This window comes from Medicago sativa, chromosome 8, assembly GCF_051527215.1.
Source record: "Medicago sativa cultivar Bolivia chromosome 8, Bolivia_mono, whole genome shotgun sequence".
Classification (NCBI taxonomy): domain Eukaryota; kingdom Viridiplantae; phylum Streptophyta; class Magnoliopsida; order Fabales; family Fabaceae; genus Medicago; species Medicago sativa.
This window is the reverse complement of record NC_140756.1, coordinates 4,846,336-4,872,416: the sequence shown is the minus strand read 5'-3', so window position 1 is coordinate 4,872,416 and position 26,081 is coordinate 4,846,336. Positions and strand designations below refer to the sequence as shown.

The 26,081-nt window shown below is 33.2% G+C and overlaps 2 protein-coding genes across 4 annotated transcripts; one reads left to right on the top strand and one right to left on the bottom strand.

The window, feature by feature from the left end:
• Positions 1 to 611: 611 nt before the first annotated feature.
• Positions 612 to 16,473, bottom strand: EDD1 (glycine-tRNA ligase). Of its 3 annotated transcripts, none has more exons than XM_085733944.1 (36): positions 16,214 to 16,473; positions 16,005 to 16,055; positions 15,282 to 15,366; positions 14,509 to 14,590; positions 14,338 to 14,401; positions 13,424 to 13,479; positions 13,206 to 13,283; positions 12,831 to 12,905; positions 12,438 to 12,508; positions 11,696 to 11,812; positions 11,477 to 11,578; positions 10,626 to 10,752; positions 10,005 to 10,088; positions 9,646 to 9,732; positions 9,206 to 9,307; positions 9,059 to 9,122; positions 8,505 to 8,560; positions 7,525 to 7,596; positions 7,178 to 7,260; positions 6,441 to 6,489; positions 6,176 to 6,238; positions 6,007 to 6,096; positions 5,841 to 5,927; positions 5,335 to 5,406; positions 5,187 to 5,245; positions 4,696 to 4,789; positions 4,139 to 4,357; positions 3,911 to 4,005; positions 3,730 to 3,820; positions 3,512 to 3,616; positions 3,371 to 3,409; positions 2,544 to 2,633; positions 1,966 to 2,067; positions 1,433 to 1,520; positions 1,176 to 1,261; positions 612 to 1,052 (listed from the first exon to the last, which is right to left on the bottom strand). In XM_085733944.1, coding segments are annotated over exons 3-36 (2,850 nt in total). In that variant the 5' UTR covers positions 15,284 to 15,366; positions 16,005 to 16,055; positions 16,214 to 16,473; the 3' UTR covers positions 612 to 953. The 3 variants fall into 3 exon arrangements, with proteins under 3 accessions (XP_085590070.1, XP_085590069.1, XP_085590068.1); XM_085733943.1 differs by having other exon boundaries at positions 15,295 to 15,366; XM_085733942.1 differs by having other exon boundaries at positions 15,299 to 15,366.
• Positions 16,474 to 18,755: 2,282 nt separating this feature from the next.
• On the top strand, positions 18,756 to 24,959 carry LOC146896326 (RWD domain-containing protein). Its single transcript, XM_085733541.1, has 7 exons — positions 18,756 to 18,929; positions 19,047 to 19,085; positions 19,807 to 19,944; positions 20,403 to 20,542; positions 20,694 to 20,785; positions 22,918 to 23,033; positions 24,199 to 24,959. The coding sequence occupies exons 1-7, from the start codon at positions 18,789 to 18,791 to the stop codon at positions 24,613 to 24,615; spliced, it is 1,083 nt and encodes a 360-aa protein (XP_085589667.1). The 5' UTR covers positions 18,756 to 18,788; the 3' UTR covers positions 24,616 to 24,959.
• Positions 24,960 to 26,081: the final 1,122 nt, after the last annotated feature.

Below are 26,081 nucleotides of genomic sequence, written 5' to 3'. Positions count from 1 at the left end.
TAATCAATCTCATTAGTTAAGTTAGAGATATAGCCAATGACTTCAAAACCTTCAATTTGCAAGTATCTAATCTACAAATCCAAAAGAAATTACTTTATGAAATTTCAACTACCATTGGCATAAAGTTTGTCCTCGATTTATATATGAATTTCTTAAGCTTACACACCATTTGACTCACGTCACTAGAAGACAATCTTCTTTATCTCCATTAATAAATGCTTTCAAATCTTTATCTCCATATAGTAAAATGATTTCAAGATAATCCTTTTTAGATATAAATAGTGAGTGAAGTCTTCAGTAGTATAAGTCTTGTTTTGTTTATTTTTTCATTTGTAAATGAATCTTGATTGTCTCAAAGACTCATTAAAACAAATGAACAAGACTCCAAAGGAATTCATTTCATACTTCATCCTATCATACCATAAATTTATTTTCTACCTGTGATAATATTTTGGGATCATTTTCAGCACCAACTTGTAGTGGGACTGTTAAATTTATGGTATGTGACCACTAGTTAGTAATGATTTTTCCCTCTAATAGATTTCGCTACTAAAAAAAATGTGAGTAAACTGAGTAAACTAAATGCACGATAAGAATAAACTGAATGGATATTTTTCCAAGATTCGAAAAAGTTTATATTAATTTTTATTAGTTGAATGAAGAATGTTACAACAAACAAATAAATAAATAAAAAGAATTATATAGTACATTGGCAAAAATTTGCATTCAACTAGACTAAGAGGGGGAAAAAAATTGAACCAAATTGTTTCAGACCTTCAAGGTATGAAAAACGATCTATCTTATGGGAAATATACAGATGATTTTTCAATCTGCCCCCTATATGCTCAGATATGTCAAAATACACTGCCAGATGCATGCTTCCGATAAAAGGCCGCGTTTAGGGGGGTGGATTGAGAAACCAATCAATAAATAATCTATATGCTTGCCAACCCTTAAAATCCTGGTAACAATGTAAGGTCTGCAATTCCTTTAGGGAGATCAGCAATTTCTTTTAGCAGAGCTAGCCTGTTTTTTCTGATCTTAGCATCATCCTAAATTGCACAAAAAACAAAATTATAGTACTATTTTTACATTAAATATATTTCATAATGCTAACAACGTTGAAAGCAAAAAATATAATAAAAATACAATTTTAAGCGATATTATTAACATACCACCATTACAAAGACGTTATTAAAGAAATCTTCGAGTGGTTGTATAAGCTGAGATGAAATTTCAACAAAATCATCGATGTCTAGACCTGTATAGAGAAGAAAACTTAGATATTATTGGTTCATAAGTAAAATGAAGAAAAAAATATAAATGTTCCATGTCGACAGAAACTAGTAATATTGAAATAAAATACCAAGGAAAGTTGGAGAACAAATTATATTGCATTGACATAAAATGAAACTAGAGATGTAGAAAGTACCAGGATTGATACTCTTTTTAACTGACAAAAATGTGTTCCACAAAACTCTCTCTTCATTTGTCTCAAAGGCAGCCTCATCCACCTGATACTGTAATAGGAAAAAAAAAATGTAATTCGTATACATAAAACATTCAATAATTGCAGATAAAATACACGACCACAAACTAATTTGTAGCTTACATTTTCATTGTTTCAAATTAAGATATAAGATGTGTATGCTTCTTTCAAGATAATTATTAATATGTCCACACCAAACCTCTTTTGGGAGAAAAATTGCCAAATGAGAAATGAAGAATTATACATACAAATTTATGACTCATTTTAGCATTACCTCACAAATTATTGCTATGATGTATGTTATTCTTTGGAATGAGTAAAAGCAACAATTCATAATGCATGCCAAAACATTTTTGGCTTTATTCTATGTTATTCTTTGGAATGAGTATAACTCATATTTTTAGGGGACTAAAGTTAATGCAAAGTAGTTGTCTCTATACATTTGTAGTTGATGAAATTAAGAAGAAGAAAAATACCTCCGAATCAAGCTCGTCTTCCTTCCCACGGACAATTCTAGTTGGCCGAGAGTATGCTTCAACTACTTTAGGGAAAAGCTCGCCTTTTGATAATTCTTCCATCTAAATCAATCATTGAAAATCAACAGGAATACATATATACTCTTCAAAAGTACCAAAAGTTAAAGATGATTCTATATGTAAATGAAGAAAGACTCATAAGTTTAGAGGCTGAAGAGGCCGGAAAAAGAATACTCAGTGAAAAGGCCAAAGAGGCTAATGGACTTGAAGAATACTTTTTATAGTGAAAATTTAAGCTAAGTATGTATCCTGCGTTTTTTTGGGGTGAAGTAGTATCAATTCTTGAGTGCTCTTATTTTTTTTGTTTTTACCTATCTTCTTATTAACATCAACAAATCAAAGGGGGCAATTTCTGTAGCTAAAAGGTTTTTAAACATCAAGTGTTTGACACAGTTGTCTGATTTGATTCAAGAGTCAGGCTTTCTCAAAATCACATGAATACATTAAAAAATTCAAAGGTTCCGCTTTATACTAATATGAAAGGAAATTATGAGGTAAAATGAAAGATGTTTGCTTACTTTATATGCTGATTTTGCTGCTAGACCGGGAAAATTGGCCCTCTCTGCAAGGATGGAACGAACAATTTCTGCACTCACCCCCTTGTCCACCTGTTAACAAAATACAGCGGCACGGTCAAACTCACCTGGCATTTCTCAAAGTATATATTTCATCAAGAAGATTACAAGGCATTATACACACATAGAAAAGATAAAAATTAATCACAAAAAGAAGATTAAAGAAAGAATATCCTATTAAAACTCACTGATCTGCAACTAAGGTTAACTTCATAGCTGTCTGTAAAATATGTTTCCACAGATCATACAATAGTCTATATCCATAAGCATTACCAATATGATGCTTGTTAAAATATCTTGTAATTAGTAAAGTGTAATATCATTGGTACTGTAAGTAACTAAGGAGCAGCTTTGGGAGCTAATCATGCTTGTAAGAATGGTTTAGGCTTTAGGGCTTTTTGACATGCCAAATGGCATATGATATTATAAGCAAATACAATAGTTATCATTTTATTGATTGTTTGGTGTGAGTATTGTATAAGTTTATTGATATCAATTAATCTCCCCAATACATCAAATTGATGATTAAGTTAAAAAGATGTTGGAGACTGGGTTTAAACTCCACCAAGGTTTATCTATAAGGTTATGTAAAAAATATTAAATTTCAATTTTCAACTCTAATCTCCAGGATAATCCATTCCTTTAACTTAATTTTGCTATACAACTGACTGTTACAAAGAAGATTCACTCAATTAAAAGATGGTCATAATATGAAATGTCACATAATTGTAGTCAAGCAAAGAATTAATTATAAAGAACAGAATGCATACCAGAAATTGCTCTAATCTTCGAGTAACAAATTGAAGTGCCTAAAAAACGATGATCATCAGCTCTCAATCCTAAAAGAGATGTGAATGATGATAACAAGAAGCAACTGGAAATTGAAATATATACAAGATGAATGGACTTACTTCGTCTATTACTTGAGGATTTACTTTAATTGGCTGGACATCTGCAGCAAGTTCCAGAGCCTCTTTAAAATCTAGGTTTTTATTATTTTCCACCAACAATTGCACCTGAGGAATATAGTGCAAAGTGTAAGACTTTGTGCTTAATGTTTCTTATGGAAAACAAATTCCAAGAGAAAAAAGAACAGAATGTGAAGGATATAATGCAATGCTATACTTACAAGACCATATGAGATTCTTCGCAGACCAAATGGATCATTTGTGGAACTAGGTTGACAGCCAGCCGAGAATAAACCTACCAAGCTATCTAATCTGCAGACGTTTATCACATCATGTAAGATGTAAAGCCATGTTGTTAGACTCAGTTAGGAAAAGATTCAAATTAAAAGGCACCAGTTTCACCTATCAGCAATTGCCAAAACTATGCCAGCGTCACTTTTAGGAAGTATGTCCCCAGAAAATCTAGGAAGTGTGATCTCATACAAGGCCTCTGCAGTCTGCAAGATTTGAAGTGACGAGGAAAAGAAAAAGATAATAAGTAGCTAGTAACCAAATAGAATGCAGTGCTAAGACTGCAAGGGGTCGTGATTTCTAAGATTACAAAATAATAGCCAATAAAAATTTAACAACCTGTTGTGAGTATCCATCTCTAAGGGCATAGTGACGCCCCATTACTCCTGAAAGTGCAGTAAACTCAGTGACAACTGATGTGGAAAGGTCAGACATGGCAAGTGAGGCAGCTTCCCGGATAATTTGTTGTGTATCTTCATTAATATCCAGGATGCAACTTAGCTTAGTAACCATGTTTTCAACACGAGTCATTTTGTCCAGCATGGTCCCAAGTTTCTCCTATTTCATTCCATGTTACCAAAATAAATAACCAATATTGAATGATAAGCACTATCTTTTCAACATTTTTCGCTTGTTAGTGTTATTCTCTGAAGTCTCTAACCTTTACCCTTATTTTCCACAATTACCTTGTGATAGTATTTTAAAGGTAAGAAAATTCACAACTAGTGTTAATCTGAACTCTCTAACCTTTCCCCTTATTTTATTTTCAGCATCAACAGGAAAAATTATTTTAGCCTCATTTACAAGAAAATAAAACTAGAAAAGGATTAAAAAACACTAGTGAAGGATAAATGCTATCATCAAGCATTTATCTAAAGCTTCAATATACAACTTACATGAAAGAGAATATTTTTCAGTTGCTCTCGGAATTCTGAAAACCTTTTACGAGTGTCCAACTCATAAAAGAACTTAGCATCTTCATAGCGAGCCCTGCAAAGATAATTAAGTTTTGGTTAATGTGGAGTCCCACGAAACAAAATTGGATTCAACAGGCACAAAGGTTGGGGCTACATTGCGTTATCTATAAAATTATATCAAACAACATAAAAATTAGTCATTTTTAAAAAAAAAAATGTAAGTAGATTACTCTGATACTTTTTTATTTCCTAGTTATCAATATATTTTAGTGGTTACTTGATCTCACTATAAAGGCCTGGAGTCTGTTATAGACATAAAACATACATAATTAACCCACTAGCTTAAGCTTTTGGAGTTGTTGATCCTTAACATGATATTGGAGTCTCTTTGAATATGTGGTCAAGGGTTTGATCTTTGCCACTCCAAGTCTTGTAAAGTATATATAAACACGATAAGAAGTTAAGAATACCTGAGCACAGCTTCATTTCCTTTCCTCACTGTAGCTTCATCAATTGCTCCATTTGCAACCTAGAAGAAAATACCATGTCATTCAACAAATAACAAGTAAAAAAAACATGTAGTTATTCTAGGGCCTTAAATAATTGGAAAGAACTTACAGCAATAAAGTAAGGCAGCAATTGTCCATCAGCATCACATACAGCAAAATATTTCTGGTGTTTTTGCATAACCTGCACGAGTACAATTGTTAGCTTCTATTCTTCAAAACTTGCAGGTTTTATATTGATAATGATTCAAGCAGTAAAATCCACAATAAATTAAGTTGAAAGATCCAAAAACCTCACCAGTTTAGTTTTATCTTATATTGACGTTGATTGCGATATTTTCAATCAGGGGCATTTTGATATTTTTATTAGAGGAAAGACATCATGAACTTAGTTGAGTCTATGTATGGATTTCGCTTGGCCAGCATTGGTGGGTTACTAATGTTGTTTAGGCTTTTATTAGTTGGTAATTAGCGGAAAATTATTAACATGTACACTACTTGATTCTCACGTCGGAATATAAATCATTCATTTGAACTAACTCAACAAGATATGCCTATATCATTTGAACTCGTCAAATAATCAACATGGAAAGGAATACTTTAAACTAAAGTGCTCACCATAGTCAAAAGATCCTTTGGAAGATCTAAGAAGGTTTCTTTAAACTTTCCAAGCACTGGAATAGGTGCCTCAACAAGATTTACAACCTAAAATCAAATACAAACGGAAATTCTTAGAAATGCAAATATGCAATAATATTGAGCAAAGGGAATATCCAAAACTTACCTCGTCAAGCAAACCTTTTGGAATCAGAATTTCGCCATTTACACTTTCTGCTAATGTATTAGATTGTTCTACAATTTTTTTCTTACGGTCCTGGCAAAAGTAACAATCTAGTCATATATAAAAAATGTAAGAATTTGTTTTATTTATAAACTTGTCTACTCATACATACCTCAAATTCAACATTGACTCCTGTATTTTTCATTGCAAGTGAATAAGATTCTGCATTTTCTATCTGCAAATTAAGTTTGCAGCTTTTGTCATATAAAAGAAAAAATTCATTAAGGCAAACCAAAGATGATTACAAAGACACACACACACACACACACACATATATTAGAGTGAGAGAGAGAGATTTCAAAGATATATGTTGCAGTTGCACCAAGTATCAAATTGAAAGCATACAATCGATTGATTAAAAACATTTAGGCATGCACCTGGACAACGGCTGATGTCGTATTACGAAGACCGCAAGACAAGTTTCCACTGCATATTATACACAAACATGGTAAGAGTTATTCACACAGCAGATAATAAAAAGGAAACTGCAAACCTAAAAGAACCTATTGTAATTGGGTGTCTCAGATGGGCCCTTAGCATATGTGGACTAAATATTATTCTTTACTTTCATCATTTGAACTGCCTTCTGGTTTTGGTTGTTCAGTAGAAAATCTATGCCTCACAACATTATAAAATACTGTGAGGCCAAGTTCAAACTAAAGAATGAAGTTATTATACGATACTTTCTTCTAGAACTTGGCTTGACAAATTAAGCATATGATGTAGTTAGCGCACTGCCTTCTGATGTAGTTAATGACTTCTCTAGTTCTTAGCATTTTAAACACATTGAAAAAACAAAAAAACAAAAATTCAAGGAAAAAAATAAAAACAAAAAATCAAATGTTATTTAATTTGTTTTAATAAGGACAATCTTAGTATTTCATAGAAATAGATCTGTTGAATGAAAGGAAACAGATGCTACTTGCCAGAAGTCTTTCAATTTTATAAACCATCTGAAGAGACAAGGAAACAGTTCAACATAGGCATATGACTACAGATAAAATTACGAATGAAGTTCTATTAAAATGATGGATGTGAAGCAAAAAGTCCAGTACTAATACATGCTCTGAGGGCAAAACCGCACAGCAAAGCGGATATCCATAAAGTAAATTACCTCGTTACCCCAGCGAACATAAATGGGACCACAACATCTCCATGCAAGGCCAAAATCCAACGGATTGGCCTGCTAAACATCACCTATATATTAAAAGTATGGAAACATATTAAAATTCTTGTTGCTCTCATTCTTCTAAAAAGAAATAAGTATATTTCAGAATCAGGTTTGTATCCATGTGTTTTGTTGCTTAAGTGAACACGTTATAAGAACCATTCTTGTGTTTTACCCAGACAACTTTCGGAAGAATAGATTCATAACATGGTGTCTGTCTTTTTGTTGTTTTGTGACATCTCTGAAGATAGAGGCAAATTGTGAACATAAACACACTTAAAAAGCTAGCATACCTGTGAGTTCCAACGCATTGTCTTTGGAAATGAAATTTTAGCAATAGTAGCAGGTAAATCTTCAGATAAAACCTAACACGGGTAGAAAAAATCATCAGTAATAGCATTTTTCTTCAAAAAGGGTGCAAGAAGAACAAAGAAATAAACAACCATAAATGACGCAATGTAAGTAAGGTTCACATCTTAAAACTCTTGCATCACATCTTCGAATGTGTATTATATAATTGCTATTATCATAACTGGCCGGGGCTGATTCAACTGGTTGAACTTAAATTGAATAAAGAGCTGTTTAAGTGTCTAATCCATTTGACCAAAAACACCAAGTGATCACAAAGCTAGTAAGAATCAGTATAGAACCAATCAAAACGCTCCAAAACAAGTGGTGAAGAACCAATTTGAACTGGTCAGTTTTTTTCATCTTACAAGACATTATATGATCATTTTAGAATGTAAGGTTTGATGTTAATCTGCTGTTTCGTTAAATATGTTTAGTCCCTAAAAAATCACAACCTTTCAAATTTAGTCCCTAAGCAAATTTTATTCACTTTTAGTCCCTATTTTGAAAACTTTTAACAAAAAACGGGTGCTTTTAGTCCATCAAAATAGTCCCTATAAAGAGTAAAATAGAGAATAACAGTGAATAAAATTTATTTAGGGACTAAACTTGAGAGGCTGTGGTTTTACATGGACTAAAAATATATTTAACCATTTACTTTCAAGAATGACATGCAAAGGCATCACTTTAGAGAGACATCCCAACAAGCGACTTTACTGGTTTAGTGACTGATCCGGATTTTCAAATATAGGTTAATATATTGGCTTATTTATTTTTGATCCAGGATTCAAAGGTTCAAACATGCGCTTTCAAGAAACAAATACCACAATCCCATTTTGAATTTTTTTTTTTTAAAATAACTCACTACCAAGAACAAAAGAACAAGCTTAAAATGGCTATATATCTAAAGGAAAGAATAGAAAACCTCCAAAGCATGTCTTGAAGACTCTTTTATACGAGCATATACATATTCTGTTTTCCCTGCAATATCAAGAAAATACATTGAAGTACAGATAATATTGAGTTGGCGGATGGTATAGCAGCATATTATCAGGAAAATCGATGAGTTACACAAATTAAATTACAGTTCTTGAAAATCAAGTTAAAAGCTCAAGCATATTCTACTAGCAATTGTTCACTATTTACAAAGCAGCAACTCATCAAGTCAATATTTTTTCTACAGGATCAACTAGGGGGTGGTAATACAACTCGGTCATTTTTTTCTTCAATAAAGAATAATGTAACCAGTTTCCCTGTAACCATTTGCATTGGAAGTGATTGTTCCTGATTGTACCTTAGTTATTTATATATATATATATATACACACACACGCACATACACACACACACACACACATAAAACATTTAACTCTTCTCTAGTTGCCAGTAGTGTACAATTAAAAAATAACGGTTTGATGAGTAGGACAAAAATAAGCACATCCAAATCCACAAAACATGTGTTTCGGCTACGGATACTAACCATCGACCTTTCTGTATATCAAGTCCAGTGGAACAGAGTTTTTACGGGAAAACCCCTCAGCAGCCTGAAATAAGAAAACTATATCAAGACAGCACTCTTTAACCACAATTCAAGGTGTAATAAGAAAAATTTAAATCAAAATGAAACCTTTGTTGGATTTCCATCAGAATCAAATGCTTTTGAAACAGGAGGACCTCGAACCTCAACCTCCTGTTCTGTTTGTTTCGTGAAAAGATTTTCAACAGAAACCTGTGGATTTTACAGCAGGAAATAGATATGACTACCTTTTTTTTTAGCGGAACAGATATGATCACAGTTATTTCTTATGTGAGTGTTCCTAATATTTTAATTTTGCAAGGTTTCAAATTGTTTTCCTTGTCTACAAACTTGCAAGTGTAAAATGGTAACGCATCACTTTTATCTATTCCATTATTTCATACCTATATTTGTATTTTTTTGTTAAAAGTAAGGAAAATCAACAAAAAACTCGTAAGAGTACAGAAAATAACACCTTCATCCTAAATCAACTAAGAAAAATGAAAAACATCTATAAATAAAAATTATGCTCAGAAAGTATATTCCCGTACCACAAGTCTCCGTGCAGTGCCAAAAACCTGCACTTCACCATGCTTTAACCTCTGTCGTTCCAGTAATTGCAATATTAAATCTTTCAGCTACAATAACCAACAGAGTAGAATCAGTATTGAACAATGACAGAGGATAATACCATTTTATTTTGATAAATAATGAGGGATAATAGAGAAGGGTTGAAAACAGTATGTATCACAACAAAAAAAAAAAAAAAAAAAAGGAACGAAGGTGCTTGAAATCCAAAACAGAGATATGAAAAAGGTAAAAATATATTGGTCAAAGGAAGACAAGCTCCTTGATATATTTTGTAGGTAAAAACAAAGCATAATTTTAATCAAATGAAAATGAGTTATACTTGCTTGCTTGCATCAACAGCGTCTTGAGGTGGCATCTCTTCCGTTCCAATTTCAAGAACAAATGTTCTTTCATTATCATGAACCTGAAACCAAAGAAAAGCTAGAAATTTACGTAAATTGGTGGATAATCACAAAATAATCAATAATAAAACGTGTACTCAAGCTAAACATCCATATGATTTAACCCTTATCAAGTCTATTAGTTTGTTTTGAATTACTCGTAAGTAAACAAACAACATCCAATAATTGTAAAATAAAAAACAAGATTAAGTTCTTTAAAGCATTGCTACTGAAAATGCTTACAACATTGCGATTGAAAATGTGAATGAATTCATTATTTTAACTTCATGTTCCAGACATATTAACCCAAACCAGATCATCATAAAGGCTCCAATAACATGCCAAGGACCAAGACCGACTTCCCTATAAACTTAAACTGTAAGGTGAATGGCCAAGCATCTATATCTATACCACTGACAATTAACCCTATAATGGAAGATCAATGAATGAATCAAGAAAAAACTGTTTAAGAAAAGCACCAATAGAATTTCCAAAATATTAGCATCATCTAAGTTTTCTGCAAGATAAGGTCACTGCATGACTCATATATGCAAACTAACCTTCTCACGTGCAGCCTCCAAAACATCCTTTGGTATTACAGACTGATCAGGTTCCGAGATCAAACCAAGGGGGAAGCCAAGAGTCTCTCTGGTCTTCAGCCAAAGTTGGGCACACTGGCGAGCTAAACTGAGGAAAACAAAGATGAAGGAAAAGCATCATGAAATGCAGAGAAATCAATACAACTCGTAAGAAGGCAGTGATTAAGGGATCACAATTGCATTTTTGGGGTGGATAGCTGCCTTCATTGCAAATGTATCAAAGATTCAAACTGATGTTGGGAAAAAATACAGAATTATTTGGTATCAAAAACCTCAAATGTCAATCAAATAAGTCTTTTTAGATAATTTTTATGGACTTTTTCTAGTCTTCATCAAAGACTATTTTGACTTACATATAAAATTTTGAGGATAAAATTTGGTGTTTTCATTTTGAGAGACTAAATATATTTCCAATTTTTTTTTCTCAAAGTCCTGTTTGAGTCTTTATAGAAAATATTGTAAGCTATTACAATAAAATGAATGAAAATAGGGCAGAAGAGAGAAAGTGGAGATGTTAAAGACAAAAATTGAATGAGACGTGAGATGCATAGAAATAGAGTGAGAGTGTAGTATATAATTTTTGAAGGGAAGAAAAATAAAATTTAGTGGTAAAAACATTAATTTGTGGGGGCAATTACCCCCATTTCTATGAGAGCAGGATCTACCACTATGCCCATGCCTTATTGAATTGCAAAACATAAGATTTGCAGATACTCAATCAAGATTAACTTTGTATCAAACTATCAAAGTGATGCAATTACATAAAAAATTCCTATATGTATTCAAGATATAAATCAGGCAAAAAGCAATACCTGCGCATGCGACCAAAATATCGAGCACGCTCTGTTACTCCAACAAAGCCTCTGGCGTCTAAAATATTAAAAGCATGAGATGTTTTCAGAAGCTGATCATACCTAGCATGTAGTCACAAAACATACGTCAGAAGTAAAGATAATGGTCAAAGAGAAACCGCATTAAATAGATAATGAAGCTAAGAAATATGATAAATATATAAAATGGCATAAACATACGCAGGGATCGCAAGGCCTGAAGAAAGTAAACGACGAGATTCCTCCTCAAAGAAATCAAAATGTTTTTGAAGATGATCAACACCGGCATGCTCCAAGTAATACGCACTCATTTCCTTTCTAGAATAGAAAACAAAATACTATCAGCATCATTAGAAAATGCAATCAAGATTTACAAAAACAAATAATAGATCCATAGCTTTAAGAATCTAAGAAAAATACTGCAATAAAAAAAGAGGAAGTGTAATACAGGTCAATTGTTTTGCTCTGTTTTCTAGTAATAATCAGTGGGACACTAAGATTCTGATATAGAGATCTTAGGTCATTAATGTAGGATTGGTCTCTTTTTCCCTATTCAGCGTTTAGTTTTTAGTTTCATACTCTCTTCTGCCTTTTCTATAATCTATGACTCTCTTAACCTAACGAGTTCGTTTTTTGTTTTGCTTGCATTCCAGTAGTTTGGTTGTCTTACTGACCTCTACTTTGACTCAGTTGATTGAAAGTAATTGCTTGCTAAGTACTACAGTTGCCTTTTTAATTTTCCTTGTCCTTCTATTTACTTTCTCGTTTTTAGCGAAAAGAATGGTCATCCAGAAATATTTTTCCCTAGTTTCATTTTGTGTTATAAAAGTAAATGCCAAATTGAAGAAAACATATGAAACAAATGTAACATTCTTGATGGTAACTCCAAACAATATTTCACCACAAAGAAAATAAAAAACCAGTAGTCGGAATAATCACGTACTCATTCTCCAAGAACAGTTCTCCGTAAGTAATTCCATCAGAATATTTGATCTTTTTGAAGTGATCAACTCCCTGTCACAAAATTTTACGAAACTTTAAGTTATTTAATGGATGATAGAGATTGAGTGCAGGAAGAAAAATAGTAAACCCTCGAGTTGGTCCTCCAAAGTTAAATGTGTCACCAAATTAGTCCTTGAAGGATTTGATTGGTCATCCAATCTGTTATTTTTATAAATCGTCACATCAGTCCTTCGTAAGGACGAATTTGGTGACATTCTAGATCTTTGAGGAACTAAATTGATTGCAAAAGTTTTTGGATGACTAATGTAGTGGCAGGTAAAACTTTGGAAGCTCAAACTGAGACTTTATTCAAAAAGAAAATCAGCCAACTGACCTGCAGTAACATGAGGATACGCTCCAGGCCATAAGTGATTTCTACTGACACTGGTGATAACGGGAGACTTCCAGCCTGGAAGGAGAGCATGATGAAAACAAAAACGTAAACGGTATAATAGAGAACCACTCAAAAGGCTTTCTTTTCTATTTCAATAATTGAATTGAACGGCCCTTAAAGGGTAACATGTAATAATGGATATGCGATGACATAAAAAAGATTTTTTTGTTTTATTCTCTCCCACTCTCTCTCAGAAAGTTTCCACATTTGTTAAGCAGGATATGTTGAACTCTACCACTTTTAATATTTTTCTTCTCTACCTCTTTTTTCCCTGTGCAAAAGTAATAATAGTTCTATCTGAGCAACAAAATATACCTGCTGAAAGTATGTGAATTGAGTAATCTCCATTCCGTCCATCCAGATTTCCCACCCCAGACCCCACGCACCAAGAACCTACATACATTCTTAATTAGCATATCGATGGGTAGATGACAACTTTACCATCACGGAATTTAAAAGACAAAAAAAAAGGTTTAAATTACATTTCAGTAAGCATCACTAAAATAGGTATAAACCAAAAGAATAAATATTACCGGACTCTCCCAGTTGTCTTCTACAAATCGTATATCATGTGCAGTAACATCAATACCTGTCATAAATAAACTCCACAAGTTCAGACCCAGAGTTTTAAAATCAGGTAAATGATAACGTAAAGAACTGCACAATTTTTCCATTTTGAATAATCAATTAAACTAAATGTGTTTCACCATTTTCACAATAAACAAAGTATACACATAATCTGGTTTCAATGGGAGAAAGTGTGAAGCAGCGAGGAAATTTATCACCTTTCCTGATAACTTTGGTGGCTGATGTATTGCTTCACTTGGCAACAAAAGGTTGCAAGCAAAATTTTATTAGAGGTCAGTCATTACATGGGATCAGAGAGAGGAGGTGTAAATCTGCGATTTGCAGATTTAATTCCCCGTTTCTTCTGCAAGGCATGGATATTTTAGATATCCGGTCCTTTTTTTAAATGCTATTGCAGCTGTTTCGGGTCTTTTTTTACCTCCCAAGTTTTAATGCTGATGGCAGGTTTCAAGCCTCTTTAGCTCGTATGGCTAAGGCAATCATGAATCAGCTGAACCGGGACTGATCCATAAAACAAGACTAAATTGCTTTGTGGTATATACAATAGGTGAATAAAAGAATGAACTCGATAACCAACAAAATATATCTGCTTCTTTGCTATCCCTGTCTATCATGTCTCTTTTAATATGTCAGTTTGTGGCTCAAAACATTGATGAGTCTGTGAGAATTTTCAGTTGACAGTAGTAGGTTCTAGGAGGAGAGTGGTTTAAGCCGATGAAGGACAGCCTAAAACCACGGAATATGGCATCTAAAAGTGTTGCATTGAAATAATCATAAATCAAAATAAAAACAGAAACAATACAATGGAACAATATAGCATATTTCTGGTAATTCAGAGAATATGAGAGCCAGTTACTACCTAAAGCTGAAAGGCTGCGGATAAAAAGGTCCTGTGAATTTCCAGGATCAGGCTTCAATATTACCTGAGCAGAAGTAACCAAGAAATCAATTATAGAAATCGCAGTATGTTATCGTAGAAAATAAATTTAAGATTTCAAATTCGGAGTTCAAACATAAAATCAAAGTTGACCTGAAATTGAGTGTGTCGTTGGAGCCTATTCGGGTTTTCTCCATATCGACTATCATCGGGGCGGATGCTAGGTTCCACATACCTTTCATCAGGAAAAACAAAAACACCAGGAATTTCAAATTCAAAACCCTGACACGCCCCATTCGTTATTAACAAGTAAGGATAACAAAAATTAAAAAATAAAATGTTAAAACCAAATAGCATCTACTCGAGTCTCGACTCTAGTAAGCTTAGAGGCAAAGGTTTTTCTCCTAAAAGACATTGTTGAGATTCCCTGGTTTCTTTATTTCGTTGTATATTCCGATTCAATTGCCTGTAAGCAATTAGATTAGGACATACCGGATGGCTAACACAACCCCTAAAACCGGCTTAGAGGCAAAGGTTTTTCTCCTAAAAGACATTGTTGAGATTCCCTGGTTTCTTTATTTCGTTGTATATTCCGATTCAATTGCCTGTAAGCAATTAGATTAGGACATACCGGATGGCTAACACAACCCCTAAAACCGGCTTGTAATGTGAGGATTATCCCGACTTATAAACACTTGTTCAGGCCATATCACTTCCAATGTGGGACTCTAAACGGTAATATCAAGATATTATAAGATATCTTCTTATTATCTAATAGGACATACACATTTCTTCTAACTTTTAGTCCGTTTTATTAGGAGGGAAAGCAGACATTCATTCATTTCCAAAACTTTATCCCAGGAAACTTCTTTGATTCAACCAAATGGATATTTTTGGAAAATCAATGCACAAACCAATGAACTTACATCTAAAACATACTTACGCAACATTCCATGGTTCTGGACCAAGAACCCTTAAATATGTAAGAGGATTCATAGTCCCAGCTCCAACCTGCTCAACATAGCCAAAAGAAAAATATATCAAAGAAAATTATAACGCAAGTACAAAGTAGTAAATATAGCCAACATGCTGAAAACTTCTTTAGAACAGCATTTGAAGATCAAAATTAAAAGCCATGCCTCTTGCAGCACATTAAAACAACTTTAAAACAAAATTTTATCAGCAGCAGTGGTAGGGCTTGTTTGGATTGACTTACTTGAACTTATATACTAGGATAAACAATTGTGAGACTATTTAAGTTGTTTTTCGCTATTTCCATAATGTCTCCAGGATAGCTTATGAAACAACTTATAGCTTATATGAAAAATTTTGCCTTTATTTTATCATTCGTTATAGAAACAACTTACGCATAAGCACTTATATATAAGCACTAATGCTATAAGTACTTAATTAAGTAGTCTATCCAAATAGAGTCATAGTAGTAGCAGTAACAACAATAATCATAACAAAAAACAGAGACAATAAGAGCATTTTACCATTACATGAGATTAACTATGATGCATAACAAAATCAAACAAAACTATGCTATAATATTCTATCAAGTAAGCACTAATGACAATAAAGAAACAACTAGTTTAGAATACAATTGGACGGAAGTTAGTTAGTTAGTTAGTTAGTTAGTTAGTTACCTCTGTATTGCTGCATTGCATAATAGAACATCCAACAGAAGCCCAATATTCCTACAACAATAAAAGATAGGTTTTTTAACTTCAAAAGTGAAATACAAAATGACCCTTTTGAAATTTAGTGCTCAAAGACTCAATAAAACACAAAATTCACTACGAATTATAAAAAAAAAAAAAAAAATGGTGAAGTGTGATTGTTGAATGGTTAAGACCTGAAGGCGTTGAATGGCTTGCTGGAAAGTGAGGGATGAATGGTTGTGAGAAGAAGAATTGCTGGAGTGTGTAGAAGAAGAAGTAGAAGTGTTTTGAGAGAGAGAAGTTGAAGGTGAAATGGTGGCGGAGAGAGTAGTGGTAGTGAAACGACGGCGGCGTAAGAGTGTTGAGTGGAGGCGGGTGGTTGTGGAGAGAGGTTTGAAAACGGAGATGACAAGTGGTAAAGCCATGATACTGATAGCACCCATCATCCTTCCTCAATCCACAACAGAGATTAGGAACAGGATTTTGTAATGTTTTTTTAACCTTTTTCCACTTCAAAAAACATGACACTCATGTTTGTTACCCCCATGTTTTTCCTAGGTACAACCTCAAACTCAAAATCTTTAAATATATTTCCCAAAGTACCCTTATCATATATGTACTTTTTTTAACTTCCCCAAACTTACTGAACTGAGATTGCACGTGCTTGAATGGATTTAGGTAAATGTACTTTTTTTTTTTTTGACAAATTAGGTAAATGTGCTTGAATTGTTGTATAGGTGGTATAAGTAAGTTTATGTAAATGTGTTGAACTTAGTTTACATAAACGTGTTTAAATGTAGTTGTACTTGAGTTTATTAGGTTATATGTTAATTAGGTCTTGCTTAGTTGGAACGATAAAGTGTTTGTGATTGTAAGATAACTCTTTAGAAAAGAGGATGTGAAAGTCGCAAATAGACATTTTATAATCTTTGTTCCAAAATGTGATTGTTGAAGAGTCCTACTATCGGCATTGTTGTGCGTAACTTGTGTCGATGTACTACTTGTACTAGGTGAGGCAGCTATGATGATTTCAAAAATGATTCTCTATAAAAGAATTTTGAAATGTTATATTCAAGGTATTTATGTATCTTTGATTAAGACTTGCTTCAAAGTTCTTCAGAGAAATTGGTTCTACCGACCAAACAATACAATCTAGTTCTTCAATCAGATAATTCGACTATTTGAGGCGTCGAATAGATCCAGTGTTGTTCTTCAAATCAGACAAAGAACGACCATCAAACGAAATAAAGAACATCGAAAAAATAGACGTTAAGCTTCTTCAGTCTAGATCAATTGTTTTTCTTCATACGAAACAATGTTCCATTTCTTTGGTGCAGAGTAATTGTTTTACCATCAGGGTAAACTAAAAAAATATACTTCTCTTAGGTTCTTTTTTAATCAGCAAAATTTCTTAAGCAACTCAACCATACAAGAAGTATAGACTGCTGCAAAGAAAATACAATATGAGATGGGCCCGACCAAAACATGTCCTCCCTGATAAGGTCTAATGTACAAAAACAGAACCAGCACACTGTGATAGAGTTAGTAGAAAAGTCCTTGGTCAACAGTAGCGCGGGAACGACACACAACACTGTCTTTGGGGACATAACCGCACCACTCCCATATCAAACAAAAAACAACAACAAACTGAAGCAACACTCTAGTTCATAGCATGATAAAAATCCACCCTACTCCACCATATCAATGACAAAACCCAAGCCGTAAGCACCAAATCCCCCCTTACCCCCACCACTATCTTGATAAACAATATTTCGAATTCCAACACTATTCATAATACAAACACGTTGGAAATTTTAGTCTACTCAAACTTCAACATCAATATAACACTTTGATTCCTTTGTTGTATCATCCACTCTTCTCACATCATTTAAAATGATTTCATTCCTAGATTGTCAATTCACCCAAATTGTTGCATGTCAAATTCGCCAAAAACCCTACGAATCATCCCCTCCAAATTGCAACATTCCCATTGAACAAACAAGTTTAGAGGAATAATTAAATTTTCTTCACTTCTAACAATGCTTTGATTGGGTTCAATACTAAAAGTATGTTATACACATTGATACACACATTACATATCATTGTTCTTCAAACGGACTTGTTCTATCAAGAGGTGACTTCTCTTTCTATGTCATCCAAAAGTTAGACGAATGTAGTCATGGAGTAGTTGATGATTATAATGCATCAAATATTTTTTTAGGTGGTTATGTGTTACGTTGTTTAGGCTAATGTCGTTAATGTCACATGTATTTGAATTATAATATTTTGCTCATTTTATGAGATCGAGTGTGATGACTCACTTTGCTATTTATTATGCATCTCTTTAGATGACTCTGCAACATTTGCATGTGTTGAAACTTTAGCCTATCTCATTCTCGCAAAACTGAAAAATGTAAGAATGAGCAAAATTGATTATACTTGAAGTTAAAATTTGTAACTTTTGATTCTAAAGTTGATTTTTATACGCAAATGTAAAGTTCAACTCACTTATATGTATCCAAATACAAATCACTTTATTTTCAACTCCCTTTTAATTAAAATCAACTTCACATAATTAAATTTATTCAAAATCAATTATTGTGACTGCATAACCAAAATATACTTTGACTATATTATTACTTTTTGAACACATATGCTTTGATTAGTATTTTATGGCTAATCAAAAAGGATCCAAAATTCTGTCTATATGTCACGGTTGACAGCCGCATAGACGTTAATGTCCGGTTGGTCATTCCAAAATAGAGAAGAATGGATTACGAAGAAGATTTCGAAGAAGAAGTTGAAGCTATGAAAGCTGTTTATGAAACCGATTGTGTCATTCTTCGTTCCATTCCTCCTCACTTCCATTTATCCCTCAAACCCAGAACCGCTGATGTTTCCTATGATCAGGTTGGTTATTCATTTTTCCTTCAATTTTCGATCACCCTTTATCTCAATTTCGTAATTTTCAATAATTCATTCACCCCCAAATCAAAAAGTTCATTTTTTTATTCTTTTTATTTACAGTTTGTAGAAATTGTTCTTGAGGTAAAAGCAACACCAAAGGTATGTTAGACAGTTAGAGTATTGTTGTTTGCATGTTATTGAGTTATTTGAGGTTAATTACTGGCATAAGCACTCTTCAGAGAACTTTTGAAAGCAACTTATCACATTATACTGGCTTATTTCAGCTTATCTACTTCTATAAGCACTTTGAGAGGACTTATTGATATAGGTTATCACATTGAATTGCCTTATTTGAGTTTATTTGTCTATTAGCATAAGTTTTGTGAAAACAGCTTAAAACATTGTTCATAAGCTGTTTTTAGCTAACTTTCATAAGTTCTCTGAGATAGTGTATGTAAACAGCTTATAAGCAACTTTATTTAGCCTTTTATATAGCAGTAGCTTATACAGAAACGCGTACCATGATAAGCGCTTGTGCTATGAGTTGCAAATAAGTTTATCTTAACAAAGTCCGTGTTATAACCTATTTTCAGCTTAGTTTTGCGCTATAAGTTGCAAATAAGTTGTTTACCAAAACTATGCCCATGTTATAAGCTTTTGAAAACAGCTTATAGCTTATCTAAAAACAATTTAACTTTATTTTATCTTTTGTTATAGAAATAGCATATACATAAGCATTTGTCGTAAGTGCCATAAGCTGCAAATTAAGTTGTTTTCCTAAACAGGGTCTATGTTCAATATGTGATTGTTGAATTGAATCTCGTATCTAAATTACTAGGCACAAGCTTACGTACTTTTTTCCTTCTTTCATTTGTTATAGTATCCAAAAGAACCACCTTCTGTTGCTCTTGTGGATTGCAAGGGTTTGGACCAACAGAGACAAAAACATTTATTGAATCACATAGAAAGTAAAGCCAACGAGCTCTCCCCTGGCTTAATGCTTGTAGCTCTCTGTGAGGTAATACAGTAATTGCTTTATTTTTTAAGATGCACCATTTCAAACACTACTAATCATGCTGTTACTTCATATTTGTATGTCCCTGTTTGTTGATAATCTTATAATCTATGGGCCTGTTTGGATTTACTTATTGAGTTTATCTACTGGCATAAAACCTGTGAGACTGTTTCGAAGAGCTTATGGAAACAACTTATGACCTGTTCATAACTTGTTTTCAACTTATTTCCATAAGTTCTCCAGGATAGTATATGAAAACAACTTATAGCTTATATGAAAACAGTTTGACTTTATTTGATCTTTTATGTTTCTGGTGCAATACATAATCATTTGTTTTATAGTTTTTTTCTAACACCTTGGACAGCATGGAAGTTGTGGAACCTGGGAAGTACACTTAGCATGTAAAACATGTATTTTTGTGCAATAACGATCGATAATTGATTATTGAAATGTATCTGAAGGAAGCGGTAGAGAAACTCTCAGCCATGAATCACCCTGATGGCGATTGCCCGTTGTGTTTGTTCCCTTTGGTCACAGAAGGTCACCAAAGTGAAACCTTGCCTTTTATGAAGTTAATGTCTTGCTTTCATTGTTTCCACAGGTGGGTTCTTATTAATTTTCTCCTTCTATTCTATGTTCATTATTATATTAGATTCTCTTAGAACCTTTATCAGGTTAATTTTATCGTGGTTTACCATTACATTTTCAGTATCTAATTCTTCCTTCCAATTTTTGTCTATAATTATTGGCAGTGAATGTATCATTAGATGGTGGAATTGGATTCAGAGTTCTAAAGAAACAGGCTCTGCCAATTCAGATAATGCAACTGCTCATCGTAACCGGGGTATGTATAATTGTAAAGTTAGTTTTGACAACAAGTATAAATGCAGTTTTCAAGATGAAATTATTCTTTTGTACAGTTGAAGTATAGAATCTTGAAGGACTGACAATATAATATGCTGTGTCTGAAAATCCTCATAAAACATGGTTGGATCCTAACTACATTCATAGTTTTCCAAATTCAATTTGAGTTCAATGAATTGGTTGAAATGTAATACTAGTCGAAAATATTTTTCTTTCAAGAATCCTTTACACAGTTTAAACAGATAGGAACCCTTCACAATAGCTTGAGATTATTGATTTGGAATAGAATCTTCGTTGACAGCTTAAACGAAAAAGCATTGATGTTCTTATCGCTGTTTGTTTGAACTTTGAAGTGTCTTTGAGCCTAAGAGGCTCCTTCCAATTATAGGCAACACTTAAAAGATTACTTCATTTCACCCATTTAAGTTGAAATCCAATTACCCAATTATTTACATATCAGACAATCTCTCGTCACTTTTTATAATGATTCCAAAATATTGGAGCTGAAACTATACCACTTGTGCGTAGTATGATCCTCAATTTTCAACAATTGTGCAATGAGACACTAACTCTCGGATATGTTAAGTAATTACATCAATACCAAGGTAAAAAAGAAAAAGGACATAATGTCAACCCTTAGTATACTCTTGTAGTTACAGGAAAATTTTGTCACCCATTATTTGGTCACTTATTAGTATTTTGGCTTATAGCTTGAATATAAACATGAGACAGACTCTTTCTTTTTTCCATTTAGAGTCTTCCATAATACTTCTCTTGGCATCCTAGCATACCAGGATAATGAATGCCATATGCGAATCTATTTGTTTACTTTAGTACCTCTCTATCAAACTTTGGCATAAGTAGATTACAACCATGCTAGGTTCTCTGAAATGCGTCTCTTGTCCTATTTTTGTCAATTACTCCATTTCAAAGTCTCATAATGTCGGTCATAGTTACAGCCATAAGGTTTTAAATAACGGTCGCGGTCAAGGTCGCGGTCGCATATAGGATTTCGCGATTTCGGCCGTTACAAATGTTGCGTTACGGATTGCGGTTGTCGCGGTGTGAATTAATCACAACATTGCACAACTCTTAAATAATGATAGTAACGTAAATAACTTAAACTAGAGATAGATTTGGATTTATAAACTAGATAACGAGATAACATTATGTAATTTATGATCAAATATGTACTAAAAATATGATTTTCATCTATCTCAATTGAAAAAATATCCGGATTCTATGTCTATTGTCATGAACGGCATTTTTTGCGGCCGCAACGGTGTTTCGTCGCGGCTATAACGACGTTTCGTCGTGATTGTTGTTCACTCTATACCTTTTTGCCGCGGCCTTTTTCTCTGTAATGGACCGTTTTTTAAAACCTTTTACAGGGTTCTCTTAATAACACTGCATATCGCATATCAAATTCACTTTTCTGCGAGTTATCTTCTGGGTTCACATAGGAATAGTAAGAATGATAATGAGAACAACAACAACAACTAATGACCTAAGTACTACTGATATAAAGTATGAACTATAGTATATACTCGTACCTGGACCACACTCTTTGTAACTTTGATGTGGCTTACGAGCTTAATCCATCTTTCTCACATACTACATCTGAAAATTTAAAATATGGCTTGATGTGTTACCCTTTCATATTTTGGTATGAATGTATTTAGGTTAGCAATCATATTGACAAAAAAATTTGGTCATATTTGTTTTTACTTTTTTTGGAAATCTTGTTTGTTTTTTACACAAACAGCCTCTTGTGTAAAAAACAAGGTAAGGCTGCGTACAATACACCAATAATGGTGGGACCCCTTCCCGGACCCTGCGTATGCGGGAGCTTTAGTGCACCGGGTTGCCCTTCTATTTTGGTTCTAATGGCTCAACTTCATTACTTGGAGCTCTTTACAGATTTGTTTCAAATGCCCAAAATTTGATATTGTTGTTTAGCGTTTATCGTTACCTAGGATAGTAACTTTACATTCTATTCTATTGTGACAAATCTGTGCCGATCATCATGCTTTATTGCATCCTTAGTAAATACCATGCAAATACATAGAATAATATTTTTTTCTTGAGGAATTTCTGTGGTATTATTATTAGATAATCGTGAAAAATTGGAAGAGGGTGTTGGAAACTGCCCTGTCTGTCGCAAGCCTTTTCATGCCAAAGATTTGGACCATGTGCTTGACCTAGTCGGCTCACATTCTTCCAGGGTGGTAAGTTATTTAGCATGAAATGTAAATAAAAATTTCATTATTGGTTTCTGCTTGTTTGGTTCCTGTGGCCTAGAGAGTAAAGTCAGATGTCAGGCACAATTGCAATCTGGTTGAGTCGGATAGAGTTGCTCTTATTGCTGTTTATAGTAGATGCATTTTTTTTCCGAGTTGAAGATGGCCTGGATGATTTTCAATGATTCAGAAAGATGATTTGGATATTGTGATTTAACCTATGATCATCTCAACTTTATTCTGTCCATATTCTCAATCCCGATTTCTCTGAGTAAGGAGTTATGAAAGAGAGCCGGCGTTATCTTTCAGGCTCCTGTCATTTCATTCACAACCTTTTATTTTTAGGGTGTGTTTGGATTGAGGGTTTAGGAGGGGAAGGGAGGGGAGGGTTCACTTTTAATTTTTAAATTACGAACAACGTAAAATGTTTTTTTAAAATAAATTAAGTGTTTTTGAAGTATTATATAATCATTTATCATGTTAATTCAATTTTCTAAAAATCATTTTATAATGTCCGTAATTTAAAAAAGAAAAGTAAGCCCTCCCCTCCCTTCCCCCTCCTAAACCCTCCATCCTAACACACCCTTAGTGTTTAATGCAATGCTCAAACGAAACAGAATTGAATAAGCTATAACCTATTTACTCCTTTCAAAGAATAAAAGTCATTCTCTCACATAATTTACTTCAACCTTCTTTTTAGGCATCCAGTATTACCACACCAGTTTTCATCAGAAACTTCCTATGCAATTTCTGTTACAATGCACACTGGTAAAAATGCATAGGCTACTCCTCGAGTCATGATGTAATGTTATTTCAGTTATTTTCACGGTGTTTCTAGCCGCTTCCTTGGACCCCACACATAGCATAAACATTATAGCACCTGGATGTTCCTTGTAAGTTGTATTGTTGAAAACAAAAGTGATGTTTTTCCTATCTTGTAGAAATTATAGATTATAAGTCTTAAAGCTGAGAGTTGATTTTAGTTGTAGTCTCATAGGGTTCATGTTTGGAATTGTTTGGATTGTGTTAACCCTGAAAACTTGATATTAAGGCAAAAATTGGTTGAAGAATTGGAGCATAATATTCATGTTTTCAAAATTAGTATATTTTATGTTACTATTGAAGTTAATCCCTGTTTTCTGTTGGAATTCAGAGTTTGAATAACGACGAAGTCGATAATGATGAAAAAATCCTTCAATCGGAGAATGAGATCATCAGAAAACAAAGGTTTGAAGCCATCTTAAGTTTACAGAAGGAGAACAATGGTTTGATTGAACCTAAAAAAGATATAGTAATATTGCCTGGTATGTATCTTCAACAACCGGTTGCAGTGCCCACGTCAACCAAGGAACCTGACGAGATTGAACAACAAGAAAGAGATCCACCTGCAGTTGGCTCAGGAAGACATGTCGGCGGGACCTCAAATGGGCCTAGTTCAAGTGGTAACAGGAGTATCGGTGCAAGAAGGAATAGACCAAGAAACGGTCATCATTCTAGTTCAACTGCAAGACATCCAAGAAAACCGGTCCAACAACAGTGGGTTAGAAGAGATAATCCCAATAAGCAATAGAAATGATTTGATATATTTCACTTCTATTGCTCATATTTATATAATATATATCATATGAATGTTTAGATTGCAAAGAAATGTACCAAAAGAGTAGAAAAAGGCAGGTAGAGTAGAGGTAGGTATCTTTTCAGTTGGAGAGGAGTATTGGAGGGATAGAAAGACACAAAATAAGGAAAAACAAGCACAATGTCATTTTTTTTTTCTTTCCATTTGGAATGTTCCATGTAATTTAGTTTTGGTTCAGCAATCAAGCTATGACATGACATTCTGCATGTTCTCATGATGACATTCTCTTCTCTTGATGTTGAAGATTTTAATTTGAAGTTGTGAAATGTTGCTTTCAAGTAGCTATGAGTCATTTAGTGTTGCATTTCAGGCTAAGCTTGGTCAATTATTATTACAATTTGGAGTGTATATTTGAGTCATTTAAGCATATAATGATCAAGAGCATGTGCATACATTACTAGAAAAACAACAAAACTATGTGAAACTTGTAATGTTTAACAAATCAGGTGAGATGCATTGCAGCCAACTGAATGCAGGTTCAGTTTTTTATAAAGAAAGCCATGGAGCTTCCCTACAAAATTATATCCAATAATAAATGTTAAATTTTTTAGTTACAGTACTTTTAAGATTTATACCATCTATGATTCATCGTTTTGATTCACCAGACTCTATTAATTTTTCTTATATAGAGTCAAACAATGATACTTTCAAAAAAATTGAAACTCAATTTATGGTAAAAAAAACACTATCATTACAAGGGATTCAACTCCTCTACCGTGAACAACTTTTTTTGGTTACTCTACTTTGAACAATTTACATTAATATCAATCATTAATTAACAAATCAAAGATAAATACGATAGGTACATTACGAGTAGACAATGTTTATTGTTATATGGTTTTAACCTTTTTCTTAGATAAGCACTCTTTTTTTTTTTGTTGAAAAAAACTGTTTAAATAAGCACTTGTTAAAAACTAACTAGTTTCGTGTTAGAAGTGTGATTTCCAAACTATGGAGCTAAAATCCGTTAGTTTTGGAAACTTAGAGGGTAAAAAAAAATGCATTTTAGCCTAACTTTAAAAATCAATAAATGAATTATGAGTAAACCACCATTTTGGTCCATATCTTTATAAGTCACTCTGAAATTAATCTATGATTATATTAGTATTTGAAAATAGTCTCTGTCTTTGCAAAATGTTTTTCAATTAAGTCCTTCGTCATGTAACAAAAACATAGAGATAAAGATCTAATCGAAAAACTTTTGATAATATTTCAAAGTAGTCATTGTCTTAGTCAAAAGTTTTTCAATTAAGTGTCTCGTCATGGGACAAAAACACAAAAACAGATTAATTTGAGACTTATTAGTCCTTTAAGTTTGAAGTTTGTAATAGATTGATCCTTTAAGTTATTTTGTTCACACATAAGTCCTTTAAATTTAAAGTTTGTACCAAATTGGTCTT

Bases quoted from the DNA above. Each gene is read 5' to 3' on its own strand.
- LOC146896326 (XM_085733541.1), top strand. From the start codon at position 18,789: ATGGATTACGAAGAAGATTTCGAAGAAGAAGTTGAAGCTATGAAAGCT. The intron at 18,930-19,046 runs GTTGGTTATTCA...TTTTATTTACAG, and splicing joins CTGATGTTTCCTATGATCAG to TTTGTAGAAATTGTTCTTGA. The intron at 20,786-22,917 runs GTATGTATAATT...TATTATTATTAG, and splicing joins AACTGCTCATCGTAACCGGG to ATAATCGTGAAAAATTGGAA.
- EDD1 (XM_085733942.1), bottom strand. From the start codon at position 16,465: ATGATGGGTGCTATCAGTATCATGGCTTTACCACTTGTCATCTCCGTT. The intron at 11,579-11,695 runs GTATGTTTATGC...ACTACATGCTAG, and splicing joins TCAGGCCTTGCGATCCCTGC to GTATGATCAGCTTCTGAAAA. The intron at 1,053-1,175 runs GTATGTTAATAA...TGTGCAATTTAG, and splicing joins ATAACGTCTTTGTAATGGTG to GATGATGCTAAGATCAGAAA.